The sequence below is a fragment of the Athene cunicularia genome (assembly GCF_003259725.1).
Source record: "Athene cunicularia isolate RWA chromosome 24 unlocalized genomic scaffold, athCun1 chr24_part2, whole genome shotgun sequence".
Lineage (NCBI taxonomy): Eukaryota > Metazoa > Chordata > Aves > Strigiformes > Strigidae > Athene > Athene cunicularia.
The window spans coordinates 1-18,778 of NW_020799133.1; the positions used below are offsets into that span (position 1 = coordinate 1).

Below are 18,778 nucleotides of genomic sequence, written 5' to 3' on the forward strand. Positions count from 1 at the left end.
GTTTTCACACCGCCGGCAGCCCAGGCAGCTGCTGACGGCAGGAGGGCATAGATGGAAAGCTGCTTTGTGCCAGAAGGGCAGCTGCGGTCAGCAGGTACCAGCACAGCCGAGCAGAGCTGGTGCCAGGAGTTAAGCTGCATGTCTGCGATGACACACTGGTGACCTGTGGCCTCTGCTGTGCTGTTCACACCTTTCCTCACCTCTGTGCTACCAGTGCTCTGGTCTCCTCACCTGGCATCCACACGAGGCTCTCTGGGCAGGGCTTGTCGATAAGACACGCCGCACAAAGTTCTTCACAAGCCTGCCCTCCAGTGCTCAGCCAGCTGTGCACCAGGGAAAGCAAAGAGGCACATCTGTTCAATGTCCTCAGCACGTGACTGCCTTGCCGACGATGGCAGTGGGACAGCACCTCGGGCTACAGGAAGCGTGTGGGAGACTAGACCCCCAGCGTGTTGGTCTGCCACCACCCTGCCGCAGGATGAGCCCTGCCTGGAGAAGAAATGTACAACCACCACCCCTCTCGTCTACCTTGACTTTGCAGCTGCAGCTGTAGGCCCTGCAACACAGCAAGGACAACAAAGAAGGAAAAGCAGAGCAGGCTGAGGGGAGAAGACAACATGAACCGGGTGTCAAACAGGGCAAGGGCAGGGTCTCCCCACTCTGCAAGGGCACCCCAAGAAGCCATAACAGACTCGCCCAGGGTACTGCTGCACGTCCAGGGCCAGCCAAAGGCTTCGGCTCGGCTCAGACCTTCTGGGGCCGACATTGCCATCTTGGGAATAATTACTTGCCTCCACAGGGTTACAGTCCTTGGCCTGGTCTTACAGTCTGTAGACCTGTTCCCGGCAAAAAGGATGCTTCAGAGATGACAGTCTTACAAAAGAGGACTACAAATCCTCTTTGAACTTAAGAGGAAGCCAGAGGCCACAACTCGCTGCACTCCAGCCAGTATAAAGTTAGACTCTGGGTCAGGCTTTAATTTCCATGTGGTTTAATAAGTTAACAGGTTCAGCCATTACACAGCAATGGAATTCTTCTTCAACATTTACAAAGGTGCAAGAACTTCATTTAGTCCAAATTAAGACATTTTACTATCATCTCTTAAATAGCTACACAGTTCCTTTTTTTTTTATTTTATTTTCCTCTGAACAGTCTGGGGTTAAAATAATACACCCAGAAAGAAGTTATCAAAGTACAAAAGAGCACGCACGAGGAGGGGCGCCAATTCAAATTCAGCATGGGAATTTGGTCCAGTACCTGTATGAGAAAGGAAAGGCTGCATGGAGCAGTCATGCCTGTAGGAAGAGCTACAGTATCGCAAGTACACAAAGTTTCCAGATGTTTGACCACCACTGGGATTGTTACTCTACCATAACACTCACTGTGACCTAGCGGAGGGGGAAACAATGCAAGACCCCTAACACGCGAACACCAGCCACCCAATGTTCAGTCATCTCGCCAGCAACTCAGGAGTTATTTCTCTGTAGGTGTAGCCAACAATGAACCAAGAGAAGCCGTCACAGGAAGGAAGTGGCATCACTCCAGACAAAAAAAAGCAGAATGAAAACATTTGTAAGCGTACACTTTGCCGTGCACCCAGTTCTCATCTAGAAAAGGCGTGGGCCTCTAGTCCTCTTCTATCAGTCTGAAGAAGTTTTCATCATGTTCCCCTCCCATGAACTGTTTTCTGACTACCTCTCTGGTAGTCTACCCTCACTCTCCCCCACTTCAACCCATCTCTCCAACAACTCCATCCCCAACTAAATACACAGCACAAAGGTGCTTGCAGGAGCAGAAGTTGGACTCGCTTGCTCAAGACTCTGCCCCTGTAAAGGTCCATGTCAGACATCTTTTGTGGATGCCACAGAAGCCGACAAGGCTGCTCTCCCAACCCATCTGTCGTCCTCAAGTCGCTTTGCAGTGTGACCGGTACAGGCACTTGCAGAGCACGCTCCAGTTACAAGCACACGTAAACACGTGTGCACGATCCCTCTGCCCTCAAATACGCAGCCTTTGAGCACCCTCTCCAATTATTGGGCCTCAGACATCCAGCACAGTAAAGCATATGGCACCCCTAAATCACTGAGCTTTCGCAGTTTTCTCCTCCTCTTCCGGTGTCTGCTTTCTCCCACCTTGAGAGGATACCCCTTCGCAGGCTGATGCCCAGAGCTTTTTCAATGCAGAGGCTCTTAAAAAGCCTTACCAAAACATGGGGAGAGGATGCATCCTGACAGAAATATACTTACAAACATACTTACAGCTAGAGAAATAGAGAATTAGAAACACACTGGTAGGTAAGTTCTAGCAATGCTGTTCAGTGAAAATAAGGCGAGGGGGGGAAACCCCACAAATGAAAAACCACCCACAAAAAAACCCAAAAGAACCCCCAAACCCCAAAATGTATATACTTTGGCTTCATTTACCAGTCACCAAGTCACCGTTTCTACTTGTGTAGCTGATTTGGAATGCAGGCCCTCATAAGCAGGTTGAACTCCTTCAGAAGCCTCTGTCCGTTCAAGCCCACTGCTCTGCCATGCCTCCTCCCCCACATATTCAGTCAAGGACCGATTTCACAAGGTGCAAATATCAAGCCTACCCTGAGACAGCAACCTGGCAACTGCAGATCATTTGAGTCTAAAAAAGTTCAAAGGTGGCCCACACTGCACGCCGGGGTTGCTTTGTGGTCCCGGGCATTACAAAATGCCACGTGACCCACAATGGCACCGAGGCAAGGGCACGGGTATCCAGAAGAAGCGGAATGGGGAAAAGCAGATTTCAAATAGCATTTCTTCTGTCCTAAAGCCAGAAGCACAAGCAGGGATTAAATACAGAAGAGATTTCTTTAAGTGGCAGTTCTACAGGGGTGACCTCCCTGGGACTCTGGCCTCCAGAAACTGTCAAGACAAAGACGTACGTGAACTTCCCTTTCCTTCAGAGGAGATTAGGATAGAAGAAAAATTTCTCAGGTCAATATTCACACTTTTCCCACGAGGCAGATTTGTTACCATTCTTGGCTTTGAGAAGCCAGGAGAGTAACCCGTGCTTGCATAGCCAGGACTAACAAAACCAGTTGCCTGCCGCTCGGGGGATGAACGCAACCATATGTGTGAGAAAGAAAGCAGGTACAGATATGAAGAACAAGGATCAACACGTTCATCGGGAGTATATCCGATCTAAAAGACCTCAGGATTCACGCATCTGAGCCATTCTCCCTACCCCTCTGTCCCTCAAACAGCAGCTGACCAAAACACCCTGAAAAACATTCTGCACTTAGCGAAAACATTTATAAGAACATAAAAAGGTTACGATATCAGTCCTGCAGCATACAACTTTGAGAAGCAACAAAACAGCAGAAAGTACATCTGTTAGGAAACACGAGCAGATGTGGGAATTGACGTTTGGGGATGCGCTCTATCGGCCCTTGATGATATCCCTTCCTCTGCGTGCTATCTAACCAGACACAAGTTTTCATAGCAGTTTACTGCCTGTGATAAAAAGCAGTGCCAAAAATTCAAGGGAAGAGACACACCGACCATCCCGCATCCCACGTTCCGTTCGTTCCAGCGACCGCAGCATGGAAGGTTCCCAGATGAGCCTTCTGCCAAGTTGAAACTCAAAATCAAAGACAGAACCCCCACTGTGATTCATGAGCGGGCACAGCCTGTAACCAACAAACCAGAACCAAATTCAGGAAATCCCATAGACATATGGCACAAATGGCCCAATTAACATGGCTAGAAAGGGTTCCTCGGTCCCTGAGGCTGGTGAAGAACTCTGGTTTCAGTTTTACTCCTGCCATTCCCATCACCTCCTTCCTCTGAGGCAGACCAAAATACTCCAGTCGAAATCCAGGTATGCCTTTGTCGGATGCAAGCCTTGCTTGCTTTTTCCGCCTCCAGTCTACGGCAACAAGGACAACACTCACTCGGCCTTGCAGCCCTCCTCGTGTACAGGAGCCCTATTCACGCTTCAGAAGCACAGACGGAAGCCTCTGGCATTTGCCTCCAGCTGCCCTGCACCGGAACAGCTTGAGCTGTTCTTCAGATTTAAAAGAAGAATACAGGACTACTGAAAGAAACTCGTGGAAGGTCCTGTGATTAAACCTGCAACTGAAGAGCACCAACTTCCGCTGGTGCCGCAGTGGGAAGCAATCTCTTGCATCAAGGAAAACCATTTTCAGCAAGAAACGGCGAGCATGCCAACTTCCGTCGTGCAGAGCTGAGAACGAAGCCGCAGTGCCATGCAGACGACAAAAGAAACAAAGGATAAAAGACATGAAAGAGCTCGGGGAGGACAGAAAAACTCCCAGACCAAAACAAACAGATGGAGAATAGGTTCCCTGTCAGCTGGCTGGACCAGTCCCATTTCTCACGCATGCCCAACCTCACAGGGAATGAGCAGGAAAAACAGGAAAGAGTCCCTCCTGCTTGCATGCACTGTCATGTTCAATCTGAGCCCCAGGTGATTCTGGCCCTCTCTACCTCTGGATATTTTCTGAGACACGCCCTGAAATTCCCACCTATAAATCCTTTCACAGCAGCACAGCAAACACATTTGGTCTTTGGAAACGGCACACGCCAACCAGCCAGGATTCATCCTTCTGAAGAACGTGACTGTTACTTTATGCGTGTTGCCGAGGGAACAACCACTTTTTTGGTTGGTGGCATCCCACGTAAGGCGGGGCGACAGCCCTCGCCTCCGGAGGTACCATAACAGGAGAGCAGAGCTAGCAAATCTGGTCAGGCCTAGGCAATCACTCTTCAGCAAAGTTTTTCCTCCCCTTTGCCCCATCTCCTTAACTCTACAACCTACAGGAGAGCAGGAGCTTCCGTTCAAAGCAGGCATGCCGATGGGGCACAAGCATTTCTCCAGTGAGTCATCATGCTATCCGAATGGGGCCTCTGGGCATATTTGCAATGTTCACGTGTCAGATGACAAGAAAACTGTTCATCTAGAAAGGCAGTCTCCTCCCACACAAGGATTCGATTTCCCCCTGCACACCTCTCCCTCTGCCAACGCACGCTGCAGAAATGCCCACCGATTGAAAGCACTGGATCGAGTTTGCTAGAAGGAAGGAAATACCAGACGCAATCGAGAAAGGGTCCTTCTGCCACAGAAAACCCTTTCATCAGTGAAAACATGTAAACTCTGGCCTCTTTCTGCCACGTGACTTCAGGCTCCACGTCAGACCGCCCTTTTGCAAGCACTGTCGCATTCCTCGCTGTCCATCCCCAGCGTGGTGCCGGTCCTCACCGCGAGAGCCGTGAGAGGCCAGACACTCCGCAGGTGCAGAGGATGGCCTGGTACCCTGCCAGCAATTCTCCCAACAGAAAGGGTTCTGCTTGTGTAGCGGTTGGGGCGCGCATGTAGCACGGTCCCTTCCTCGTGCGAGAACGTGGATGCAGAAGGAGGGCTGCATCACAGCGTGACAGCACCAACGGCAGCGACCAGATGATCTTGCAATGGCCCAGGCTTCCACAAAAACTCACCCAAGTGGTTAGAACTTCCATCTTCGTAAAGGCTCCTTCCTTCATCAGCACAGCACAGAAAGCAGGCATCCCTCAGAGTCGTCCACCGAACAGAAACCGTTCCAATGGCAGAACCAGGTGGAGAGCCACAGCTCATTCTCCTGGTGGCTCGCTGCCCCATGCTGCACCCCACCTCAGTCAGGTTACAGCCTCTGCACCGAGCAGAAGCAACAAGAGCATTTAGACACCAGCGACCGCGTCATTCTCTTTCACCAGAAGAGCCAAGCGAGGCTGCATCACACACTTCTTCAGCAAACCCAGTAGTTTCTTCACCTTTAACTCTGAGGGCAGCCACTCGAGATCTGACCCCTCCCTGCTTTCCAGGACACACCCAGCAACGCCAGACAGCTATGCAGGCGCAGTCGCTTCTGCAGCTCTCAGGACCCCCACAAGGATTAGCATGCCACCTGGATTTTCTGGGAGAGCACAGTGGGGTATGACAGTTGGAGAAGGCTCAGCCAGTGCAGATGAGTGACCTAAGCCCCAGGTTCACCCCCTCCATTCCCCACACGGCATAAAGCACTGGGGTGTCTTCCCTCAGCCAAGCTTGGAAGGAACTGGACTGCAGGTCACAGATACCGTGGAGTGGGAAGACAAGAGACTAGAAAAGGATCTCTGCGAAATCGTTCTGATAGGCCTCTCCCTCCTTCAGTTCTCACCTGCTGTCATGCTGTCACTAGCTTTGGGTTTGGATTTAGATTTGAAGGAGAAGCGCTTGATGAGGCGGCGCGAGAAGCTGCCGGCTTTCTTCCTGGCGGCAGAGTTGGTGGTGACGTTGGACAAGTCGTCATGTGACTGGCTCAGGCCCGCTTCCTTCTGCTTGCTCCTTCTCCGGAAGATGAGCTTGGTACCGCTCCGAAGAAAGCTAACTGCAGAGACAGAAAGGAAGGAGACAGAAACCACGATAGCATCCTGCCCTGCCAAGTCTCAGGAACGTTAACACACCCGGCTGCTCTTGGACAAGTGGCAAATGCCTCTTCCGCTCCAAGCGGCAGAAGTGCATGGCAGGTTGGCAAATCCCAACTCCCAGCCACAAGGCAAAGTTTATGTTTGGGACAGACCACGATACTAACCAGCTGCTTCGCTAAGCACGCCGTCACATGTTCTCTCTGCAAAAACCTCCTTTTAAGCAACCATGCCCTCTTCGGTGGAGGCATGCAGAATGGCAACAGAAAACTAAGACTCACACAAATGGAAAGCAACTGAAACTGTCTGCGTGTGGAGACACCGGGAGGAACGTGTGCCAGAGAAACAGCCTCTCAGACTAACCCATCTCAAGGGCACCCGGAGGAGCAGGTCATCAAGCCCCCGGAAAAAATGGTCCCTGGTTTCACGAGATACCCTAATCTGGAGACAAGTAATGGCAACGGTTTAAAATGACTCACATGGCAGGGACAGGACAGAGACATCAATTGCCATCAGTCCCAGTCAGGTGCAAACACATGCATCCAAAACCTGTGTACCCTACAAAGCCATCATGGTATTTCCTACAGAGGGAGCTTGCTTTCCCTTTCCTTCCTTCTCTTCCCTGCCCACCAAGTCTCTCAGAAATCTGGGCCATGCACCCTTCTACCCGCTGACGTGCACATGACGGGCCGTACAGTCCAAACCATACCCAGCCAGACCAGGGTACAACCCCATGAAACTTGTCCCGCTGTCGTGTGATGAGTGATCGAGATCTTGGCGTAACATTTACGTAAGTTTACAGCTAACTGAAACCACCACAGCTACAAGCAGACAAATCCGGGACATGCCATCCGCCCAACCAACGCAAGCCCAGAAAGTCCAGAACAGCAGGTCAGTTGGGGCAGGCCAACTCCATCGTTTAAAAGCAGAGAGTTTACATGGACTTCCTACAGTACAACAGTCAGAGGCACTAGCTGCTTTGATGCTAACGGAAAATAAAGGAGGGCATCAAGGCCCATACAATCTACATTGTCGGGTGGCCTCCATTTCCACACCAGAGGTGACCAAAATCAGAGAAGTAATCATTATTTACGGACACACGCCTGATCTGTGGTCCTGGAAGCTGGCGGAAGAAAACCGGTTCTTGGGAACGCACAAGCTGAGGAGGGTACCCGTCTAAGAGAGCACAGAAACCAAAAAGTCCCTGGTATTTGGACGCCTTCAAGCCCAAGAGTTTGGAACTGCTTGATCAGAAAGTGTAGGAGAGAGTCAGGCTCTGCCAAGCTCCCACAGAAGCTGCAATTTGCCACGCCAAAAGCTGGACACAGCTCCCATGCTCAGGCAAGGGTAGTCAGATGTCACTATTTCCTCAAGGACAACAGGCTAACTTTAGATATTATCTAATGGTTCATCCTTACCTTTGTGATCTTTCAAACTCCTGGTCTCGAGGGCTCCCGTGGAGCCAGTTTCCGACTCCACGTCTTCCACCGACGGTCTCTCAGAGATGTCTGACCGTGTCGTCTCATCCAGCTCCTGACTGGCCCTTTGACCCAACGGCGACGCTTCCGGCAGCTGTGACGATTCGGTAGAATCATGCATCCGGCCAGCTGTGCCCTCCGCCACAGAACCCCCATATGCCACGGCCTCCAAGGATGCAGCATAACCCAAAGAAAGTGCCATTTCATCTTGAGCGATAGGTACCTGGAGGGGGGGGTTAGAAGGTCAGACAGATGGGAAGATGGGGTCTACAGGATCATGTTCATCTCCCTTCTTCCCTCCATACCTATGTACGGATGCTCCAGTTCCAATCATAGGTGCTAGACGGCACCAATGTGCAACTGTCACTCTTTTGCTGGAATGTGGCCAATTCCAAAGCTTTCCACAGCACCTCCCTCACTCCCGTGGGCATGTCCATGGAGAACTCCTTAGATTCTCCACGAGGTTCCCAACCCGGTACGGCAGCAGCCTCCCTTTCTTCAGCTGCCCTTTGCAAACTCCCACCAGCAGCTGCCCTGCAGACTGGCAAGTTACCTTTGACACTCGCCGGGAAGCAGTGACAAGCTGCAAGGAAGCGGCAAAAGGGTTCTGCCAAGCAAGACGTCTGTGCTGGAACCTTCCCACACTGATCCCTATGGGACAGGGTGGTTTCACACATGCATCCCTAGAAACAAACTCCCAAACTGGAAATGGAGCCCCCTAACTACCAGAGACCTTGGAAACTCCCGAGATGATCAGTGTGCTGCGTTTTGTCGGGGTCTTCTTGGTGGGCTTGTTATTCGTCTCGGTGAGCTGCCTGATCGCTGTCTCGGCCACTGGATCCAAGCCGTTGGGCATATGGCTATCCCCTGAGCACAAGAAAGATACCAACACTTGAAGTGGCAACCTTCAGCACACGCAAGAGGTTGCTCGCTGACCACGATGTTTGTAAGAGGCAACTATATGTGCACGAAGGTAGAGAATGGGAATTATGGACTTGCCCAAATAAACCAAAGCAAGCATGCTGCATATACACCTATGCCCTTTTAGACACCTGAAAAGTTTGACATCCTACCAGGTGTGTCATTAAAACACCCTTCCTGCTCCACAAAGACTACCAAAGACTCCCAAGAGTTTGGGCAGCCTTGGCCACAAACCGTCAAAACAGTTGCAGCGTTCTGCCCTGGAGAAAACCACAGCCCCGAGTACAAGGTGAGCAAAGCTCTTTTGGTCCAGATAGCCTGGAGTGTTCTCACTGAGCAAGGAAGCACCCAGAGTCACAGAACAGAGAGCCCAAGTGGAATTTCTTTTACCTGTACCCACCCGCCACCACCCCTCCACCCCTGCCTTCACTCAGACATTCTCTTCTTGCAGTCAAGTTTGGCAACCTACATTCAGACCGCCACTCTCCAAGAAAGGCTAAAGAACACCATCGCTCTGGTAAGAACCTGAGATTTCCAAGCACTTACGGCTACCGCTGGGCAAGGGGCTGCGAGGGTGGCCACTCTCTAAAAGCACTGTTGTCTTCTTTTCGGTCACTTCCACCTTGGAAGGAGACCTCGATGGTGAATCTTCACAGTGAAAGAGGCAGAGACACAGAGTCACCAGTAAGTGGAGACAAAGCTTCAGCAACTTCACGACTGTGTCACGGCCCCCTACGTGCAGCCCCAGAAAGCCTCAAGTGCATGCAGAGAGCCTGGAGAGGCTGGCTCCATGAGGCTTTGCGGCAACAAAGTAGTAAGAAGCCTACTGGAAAAAGACACGTGAAACAGCCCCATCACGAGACCCCATTCATGCCATTTCCCAGCCCCACCTCACAGAATACACGGCATCGCATTCATCAGGATGTCAGACTGCAAGTGGCAACAACCACTAGTAAGCCAGGTCACCACACTTTCATCTCAGCGTTCGGTACGTATGGTGCAACTTCTTCAGGAACGAAGAACGCAGAGCAAGAGCAGCAAAACACTTAGCCCAACACCACGCAGAAGTTATGCGGCAACGTACACAGAGCTAGGACCTCCCACCACCAAAGAGTGTCGGGGAGGTTCAGCCCTCTCTTGCCACCCCCCCAAACACAGGGCTGCAACTACTGCCTCCCACAAGGCTATGCCTGAGTCTCTGGATGGCCGCAAGACACTAAGGGACCGAAGAAGCTGATGGCTCTGCGCAAGGCGTGAGTCCACAACATACGAAGGCTAACCGGTTTTGCTACTGCCCATGAGTGACCTCAGGAATACCGCTGCCGAGCCTGTGCCCCCATAGCAGCCACCCACATGAGATGCTCATCGCAGGACAGCCTCACCCAGTTTGCAGTCTGCCTTGGGCCGGGACTGAATTGTGGTGACGGTAGTCACGATGGTGCCATCGGGCATGATGGTTCGGTCCATCTCCACCTTCTTAGTGGGGGTGATGCTAGTTCGCAGAGATGTGGTGTGCTGAGCATTCAAAGATGCGGGAGACTCCTGGAACAGCAGCTACAAAGAGTAAAACGCAGCTCAGAGAGGGTCTCCTCCTCCCAGATAGAAAGGCAGGCATACAGATGACAAAAGCTACCACTCTGGGCCCCAAAGAGCCACTCCCTCTCCACTGTTGGTCGAACAGAGGGAGGCTCAAGCACCGAGGGCTCGCTGACACCCCTCCTCAGCGACGAGCCCAGGCCCAGTCGTGTTCGTCCCAGCTAGAGGATCACATCACAAACACTTCCAAGAGTACGTGTTTGTGCCAAACTTATGGAGTCGTAAGCTCACCTCCAATATAACGGTAGCTTCAGCTGCCAGTGACCGCCCGGCTCCTGGGACCAGCGAGCAGACCTGTCTCCCAGATGGTTGTTTGCCCAAAGAATCGAGTAAAAGCGTGGTGTGCGCCAGCAGCACATCTGCAAGAAGAACAGGAAGACAAAACACCTCAAATGCGTCCCAGGCAACCTCTGCTTTTGGGAAGCAGCCCAGTGGGCCAACGAAGCAGGTCACCCCGAATCCAGCAGCTCCCAGGTTCGAGGGGGCAGGGGGGAGGGGGCGGGCACTGCTCCTCCGCTCCTCTTTACCCATGCAGAAATCAACTCCCTTACAGAGGTGGCCATTGAGTGGCCTCCATCAAAATAGATGCTGCGGTTAGTCCCTGACCGAGCACAAATGAACAGAGGTAGGAGCCTTCCACAACATTCTTCCAATACACGGGGATAAATCCCCGCATGCCTCTTCCCGCTTCTGACTGGAGATGGGCAGGCCGCGGGAACCTCCTGGGTACCAAAAAAGGTCAGAGTAAGAGCGCTTCACTAAGAACAGACTCCAGGGTTACTTCAGGCAGTGAGATGCTCACAGAAAGCTGGGCAAGAAAACACCTTTGCAGAGTTCATCATGCATCGTACCGATGCAGAACTACCACAGGCTCAAAGCATAGGAAGTCCCTTAGGCAATTCTGTCTCCCCGTCTTACAATCCATCTTGCAGCTGCCCATACTCACTTCCCCCTCCATTGCCATTCCCCAGCACCTGTAGCTTCAGCTCTTTACTTCTAGGTCCCAGCTCCCTGTCAAAACACAAAAAGACAGGCTGGCGTTAGGCAATCTGCAGAACGGCCACGGAGCAAACGACCCCGTTCCACATCTTCCCTCCCTTGCATCTCACGCTCATCACCTTTTCCAAATCACCAGTACACGCGCGCTACTTTGGAGGACACGACGAGGGGCGGCAAACTACACAGAAGAGAATTCTGGTTTGCTTCCTCTGCGAGGCTGCGTAAGCTGCCAGGGGAAGCTGAGGGGGCAACCCATCCAGAAGGCCGAGATTTGCGCTCCAGGCCTCACACACCTGCCGCTTTCACGCACCCTCCGCGACTGGCACTTCTGCCAGTACAGTTAAAACACAGAGAGTCCAGGGGAGAGGGAAATACATACACATGCCAGGGCCAGTCGACAGACTCAGCGGCTCGTCGCGCGGGTGACACAAACGCGCACCACGCCACAGCACGGGCTTCGCCTCTGTGCCGTCTGCATCAATTAATTACCACAGCACAGTAACAACACCCAGAAACCATGTCGGTCTGCCTCTGCCATGTCAGCTAGAAGGAGAGCAGACACTTACAGAAAGAGGTCCTCAGTCCACTCCAGCTCTGCTGCAGCACTGGCACCGTCAGCTGTCACCGGCCTCGTCCGCTTCTGCTGTGGGGGGCTGTCTAGCTCTGCCATGCAGTGCACCTCCCCGACTCCTGGAGGAACAGAGCAGATGTGCCTGCTTGTCAACATGAGGTACCAGCTTACTGGACGCACTCCCCTCTTTCCAAACCTGCTCAAAACATCCATTCACTCCAATCCAGACACACACGCGTTCGCCCCTGCAGACGAGCAGTTTTTGCACTTACCTTCCTTCCCCTGACAGCCCAAGTTCAGCACGCGAAGATTCCGGAGCAACAGCTTAGAACCCAGAGGGGCCACCACTACTCCGGACGGGGACTCTTGAGTCAACTTATTGCTGGATACCTGAAGAATGACGACAGCAAGATCAAGGCTTTTATCGTTTGCTCACCAGCACACAGCAGCAAGATATTTGTCTTTGCATCCTAAGTAGCCCCTCACACTGACACAAGCCAATACCCGCAGAGCTATCGAGAGATGCTGCAGACTCCCCAAGCTATCCACCTCCGGTGGCCCCCCTCTTGTTATTTCAGATAGGAAACTCCAGGCAGACAGAAGAGACAGACACGAACGAGCTTGCTGGCTGCCAAACGAACACCTGAAGATAACAAACCACAGCCCATTTCTGCCTGTAAAGGCTACCCTGGAGGGAGCCTTGGCGTTCTGAGCAACGGAGAGACTGCCGAAACAGAGACGTGCCTTGGGCAGTCCAGCTCCACCTCAACACAGCCGGCACTCCGTGTTTGGGAAACAAGCTACAAACAGAGCTGTCCTTCAGAATGGTTTCCAACTATCCTAGTCCCCGTGCCGTAGCACCCCAGACTCTCACGACGGCGCAAACTGGGATGTGACTGTCACACAGGAACGAGTCTCAACCCTCGGATTCCCGTCTGAGTCACAGCCCTCAGAAGCACCCCGGGGCGCAACATTTGAGGCACGAGAATGACACGGAGAGAGTGCCTTACCGCACCGGCTCCGGCAGTGCAGGCCTTCAGATTCACCATCATGGCTGGCTGAGTGCTGACAATGGTGTCCTCGATCAGATCCTTTATGGTGGACAGATCCACTCTCCCTTCATTCTTCTCTCCACAAATCAGGAGGAAATGCAGAAAGTCATAATGAGGGAGACTCATTTTCTCCGTATACAGCTCCAACTGCCTCTCAAGCCTCTAAGACGCTACACAGTCCTTCTCCCAGTAATAACCTCCCATATCCCGTACTGGCTCTCCCCAGCACTTAAAGGTTCTAACAGCTGCAGGTAAATGCGAGTGGTATAAATGCAAGAAACTAAGCCTCCAGATCTGTGGTCTACCCCTTGCAAATTTTGACAATAAGCCTTTTACAGTTCATCACCTCCTCACCACCTTGTGAGACAGTACTACCGCACTTTTGTGAGAACAGCCAAATTCCTACATCTACTCAGAAAAAGGCAACGAGGCCATCAGTAAAATGAATCGACCGACCCACCTGGATCACAAGCGTAGGCATGCCCACATTCAGCTTGTTAAACCTCTAACACCCACAGCACTTCCCCACACTAACCTCTCAAAAAAACACCAAACAAATAAACCAAACCAAACCACCAACAACAAAAAACCCCAAACCACCCCAAAACCCAAAGCCAACCCAGGTCATTTTGCAGCTCTACACTGGGCAATGGCAGGAGGACCTGCACAGACAGAAAACATTTACTGCTGCACACTCTCCCATTCAGCTGCTACACCAACCTTGGAAAATAGGCATCAGTACCACTTCAGCTCTCTTGATGATGTGCCATTTGGACAGAGCTGAGCCAGTACCGATTCCAGGGCAAAAGAATACCCTCCCTTATCCTAAAGGACCATGACGGTGAGTTGCCAACCTCTCCCCCTCCACAGCGACCTTCCTCCCCCCTTGGCGCTGTTCCTGCCCCTCCTGTCCTTCCTCCGCTCCAGTCCAGTCTCCCGCTGTCGGCCCCTCACCTCATGAAGCTGAAGTCTTGGAAGAACCAAAAGGTTCAAGTCTGGTCTATCCTTGAACATCCATGACACCAGGAGACCTTCGTTCTGTATCTCCTCCAAGCGGATCTCCACCTGGCCCAGAACATATGAGCACGGTCAGGAACTGTTTCTGTGAGGTTGTTTTTTGCCCCACTTCAAATTCAGCAACCAAAAGGCCCTCACACCAGCGTAACAAGTAGAGGCAGAACATAAGAACACAAGCGGTCCTCGGCTTATGGGAAGAAGCAGCTGCGGAAGCGTCATTGCTCTGCGGTGAGATCCGGCCTCCTTACTGCCTTTGGACACCCAGGCACCATCAGAGACAAAAAATGTGGGTTCTATCTGAGGTCAAAGAAAAAAAACCCAGGACAATCGAAAAGTGTGAGTCGGGAACTGACATGGAATATTTACTGAGCTACGCCAATTAACCACTGCCAAAAGAAGAAAGATGGCCCCACCTAGAGCGCGACGAGATGGAAGCGGAGCACAAGGAAGGTCTCAGGAGGCACTGTGACTGGGAAAATAAAACGTTACGAGAAGGCCAGAGAGACAGACATGACGAATAAATCCAGAGGGGATCTGAACCGAGTAAACTTGTCATCAGAGGAATGAGGAACAAATAGAGGCATGGCTAGAGGGAAGAGAACAGAATGACTGGGCTGGGTCACAGATATGGACTCAGGAAGTCCTCTGAGGGAACAAGAGGGACGCGAGATCCGCTACAGTCTGCTAAGGGCAACCTCAAAAGCATCGATAGGCATTGTGACACCATTAGAAGGGTCCTGATTGGGCCAAAGACACCAAAGGCGGCTCAGGAATGCAAGGAAACCTGGAGGGCATTTGAACAGAGGTCCTCAGGAGGCCAGAGACCAAAGGGAGACACCCTAGATCGCAGAGAGGACAGTAAGAACGCTCTGAGGTGCCAACCAACCCAAGGAAGGACAGATTTCTGAAAGAACAAGCATGGCCATTTTTAAGTTGGCTATGGGTCTCTAGATCATCCTCAGACTGAAAACTCATCCAAGTTACCAACAGTTTGCAAAAACAAAGCAGGTCATCCCATATTTCAGTTGGAAAGTCACACACCCGTACACCTGAAAGGAATTGTTAATGCAATGGACAGACACAGAACCAGACTGGAAGAACTCCCAATGCCCTATCTCTATTAAAAACACGGGAGTGAAATTTAACATAAAAGGACAGACTGACATTTATTTACCACAAACACAGGAGGTCATCAGTCGAAAGCAACAGATCTGGGACAGGGTAGCCAAGTAAGTAAACAATGAGAGGTGCACAAGAGAGGCAAGGCACATTTGGGACTACAGTACTTGAAGTCTTCTGACCAACAGGCATACGGCAACCTTACCAGCATTTCACAATGCAGCAGCAAGACCTCAATTACAATACCACACGCAATGCTCTATGAGAACTATTGACTCAAAACTTCAGCAGGTGCGAACGAGGAGACCTAGAAAATGCCAGCGAGTAGAGGAACAATTTGATGAGATGTGGCAAAGTCCGGCCAGCTCCCAAAGACTACGCAAAGATGAAAAGCGACCACAGTTGCTGCCCATGACTAGGTCAGCAGCAGGCATACTAAACATCAAGGAGAGAGAGAGAGGGAGAGACAGAGAATAGCTATTTAAACGACCACGGAACAGAGGCATAAAACCAAACCAGGACGATCCAATAAATGCAAGATGATAATTTTAAGAAAACTTCTCAGACCGAAGGGGTTGTAGAACAACCTTCCAGCTACGGTACTTGCAATAGCACAGGATCAGCTTCTGCCACCACATAGTTACTTCTAATTTTGCCACGTCTCCCCATAGCACAAGCAAGACCATGGTCTCCAAGCAAGATACCCGCCCTCCAGCATTGATACCTTCTTCATGATGGGAACAAAATCACATTCCAGAGAAGCAAATCCAGCCACAAGATGACTACGGAGCTACCACCCACTGCGATTTCCAGCAGCTTCTGTTCTGGAAGAAACATCTCCCATGTTCAACGCACAGGAAAAAATCTGTGTCCCATTCTTGTAAAACGTGTTAGGGAAGCACTGACAAGCAAACCACTCCTTGCTCTGGATTTTTTCTCACACCGACAACCAGGACGACACCATAATTGTATGTACGTGCAGGACGCATCTTTCCCTATCCATTGTGCTGTGACAGGAATTGAACTCTGTCAACCCTTCATTTCTTAAACACCCACTTAAGAACATAGTACAGAATGCTACCCTGTCTCAAATCTCTCTGGATTTTGTTACAGCTACATGAGGTAGCCAAGATCTACAGAATGACCCTCAGAAAACAGGACTCGGCACGCAGATGGGGAATATCTGCCGCTCCGCTCAACATCAGCAACAGCACGTTGCCTCTTTCGGCACGATGAGGCCTTTGTTTGCACTAAACAGGATCCTCCTTCCTCAATCAGCATGGACCCAGGTGAAAGAACAAGTTCAATGGCAAACTTTTTACAACCATTACCTGAGCCTGCAGCACAGCCAAAGTGACATGGTAGGTGTCCACAGAAACAGCAGCTGGGGACTGCTGAGTAACAGAGACAGGGAATTTCACAGCCTCAGCTGACAGATGGCAGTTTAGCACCTAGAAAGACAAGGAAGGAGATGAATTTATATCCTTGGCAATGCAGCCATGCGATGGCAAAACCTCTAAAAGTGACAGACACAGTCAACCCATCGTGGCGGGAAAGAAACATCAGGTGTAGTCCCAGAGACAGTTCCACACCGCAAACCTGTCGCTTCAGACTCTGTACATGAGACAGTAAAGATGTTTTAGCAACAGGAGCTCTCTTCTCCTCTCCACCGTTGGATCCCAATGTTCAGCATCCATATGCCCCAGCTCCACCAACACATCTCCCACCGAGGCTCTCCCAGAGCTCATCACCACACAGCCCCAGAGCCGCAAGCTCGCAAGGCCATCGACAGGCCTCCAAACTCAGTAGCAGACCTCGCCCAAAGCTTCCCCAGTTCCACCATCACGCAGGCCTCAGCAATCTCCATAGAACACAACATCGGTCGACAGAGAAACCCCACACCATGCAATTCTGAACAGCAAAGCCTTACCATGCTGTGGTCTGACTGTCCCTTGCATGTCACGCAACTTATATTTGCAGCTGATGGTAACTGAGGACCCTCTTCAAATGTGATCTGCACCGAACTCTATGGAAAGAGAGCTCTGTTAATTCCCAGTGGTCAAGGTATCCCAGACTGTTTCAAAGACAACAAACGATCCAACACGGGGCCCCAGAGATGCTTCAGTCCATTTCCGTCAATCCAGCCCACATGCAGAACTGTCGCACGATGCAATTCTACCCTAGACAAGGCTTAGATTCACAAACGCTACCTTAATTTCAGACAGGTGAGCCCAAATGAGAATGGAAAATTGTTCTGGATAGCAAAGACAAGTGTCTTTACCCTTTTTCACTGCAGAAGCTTTGCCATTTCTTCTCTCTCTGCTCTGGGTTAATACTGCCCCAAGTAAAACAAACAAAAACATCTACAGCAACAAAATCCACCCGCAGTATACGGTACATCAGTTCCTCTGCTTGACTTGCTATCTTTTTCCACCATCTCCAGGTTTATTAGAGTATAAGAGAGTGGGTGTGGAGTCAGACCAGGAGCAGGGAAGGAGCCGCTGTCAGTCACGACAAGTGCTATCAGGCCTCATGTCCCTTCCCTTGACTGGATGCAAGATTAACTTCACAGGAGAGGGAGACTGGGGGTAGAGAGCCGCAGGGGAATGCTCTTTATGACATTTTAGTGCATCTTAAATGAGAAGGCACGGCAAAAAAACAAGACACAGCTTCTCCTTCAAGATCTCAGCGCACAGCTGGACTATCCTTTACACAACTTCATTATGAAAACAAAACCAGAAAACCTAACATGCACCCAGCCCAGAACAAGTCTCCCGTTCTGTGGTCTTTGGAAGCTGCGCGTGGACTACACAGAGAAGACTCAGAGTTGACCTGAGGCTGACTTCGCCTAATTGCGCTGAACTTTTAAGAGATCGGAGGAGTATTGTCTTAAAAAAATTTTAAAGTACAGGTAGTGCTTTCATATTATTAAGTCCCTACTCTCCTCTCGTTTGGCAGCCCCCCAGGTCGCTTCAAAACTTAACTCCTCAGGGCACACAATAACAAGTTACTCAGAGTTGTGATACACTATTGAAGTTGCAATGACCAAGGCAAAACAGTCTTACTTATTTTTCTATTAGTACAATCTCCTGATACTACAGGAGGCAACACGACAGTCCTCGTGTAAATCAGCAAAGAGCTCCTCAGCAGAATGCACCTCATACAAATGCAGTACCGAAGCACAAGCTAAATGACAAAATACTGATTTTCAGTTGTTTTATCACCTGACAAAGAGATACCTCAAAAACAACTGTGTTGCAAAGGACAGTTGTGAGCCTAGGACAAATGTTGCAACGCAGTAACTTCCTATGCAGATTGCAAAGCTTAGATGCAACCAAAATCATTACATAGTTATCTCAAACCACAATTACATATCTCCATGGCTTTGCAAGCGTTATTTAGATTCCGGGTCTGCACCGAGTCTTCCACCTCTATCCTCAGTCAACGTCTGTGCTGTTTCTTCCCCGTGTACAAAAGAATTTCCGTATCTTAAATCCAAGGCTTGAGGAGGAAATGCTAGCCAAAATATCATTGTTATATCTTTCCCAGTTGGACACGATCAGTCACTTTATCCCATTTTACAGGGGGGGG

At 50.7% G+C, this 18,778-nt stretch overlaps 1 protein-coding gene across 4 annotated transcripts in view; it reads right to left on the bottom strand.

Moving 5' to 3' along the window:
* Positions 1–974: 974 nt before the first annotated feature.
* The window catches only part of C2CD2L (C2CD2 like), a 20,148-nt gene continuing 2,344 nt past the window's right edge, over positions 975–18,778 (bottom strand). The window contains exons 2-15 of one of the 4 annotated variants that reach the window (XM_026863847.1): positions 17,118–17,213; positions 16,519–16,638; positions 14,006–14,116; positions 13,010–13,123; positions 12,272–12,389; positions 11,995–12,118; positions 11,376–11,440; positions 10,661–10,788; positions 10,216–10,387; positions 9,380–9,481; positions 8,646–8,779; positions 7,853–8,135; positions 6,188–6,397; positions 975–4,238 (exon numbers count right to left, since the gene is read on the bottom strand). In XM_026863847.1, the coding sequence (XP_026719648.1) occupies positions 4,177–4,238; positions 6,188–6,397; positions 7,853–8,135; positions 8,646–8,779; positions 9,380–9,481; positions 10,216–10,387; positions 10,661–10,788; positions 11,376–11,440; positions 11,995–12,118; positions 12,272–12,389; positions 13,010–13,123; positions 14,006–14,116; positions 16,519–16,638; positions 17,118–17,120 (1,746 nt within the window). In that variant the 5' untranslated portion in view covers positions 17,121–17,213 and the 3' untranslated portion in view covers positions 975–4,176. Of the gene's footprint in view, positions 6,398–7,852; positions 8,136–8,465; positions 8,564–8,645; positions 8,780–9,379; positions 9,482–10,215; positions 10,388–10,660; positions 10,789–11,375; positions 11,441–11,994; positions 12,119–12,271; positions 12,390–13,009; positions 13,124–14,005; positions 14,117–15,392; positions 16,482–16,518; positions 16,639–17,117; positions 17,214–18,778 lie in introns of those variants that run through there. The other 3 variants (XM_026863848.1, XM_026863846.1, XM_026863849.1) reach the window with 3 other exon arrangements.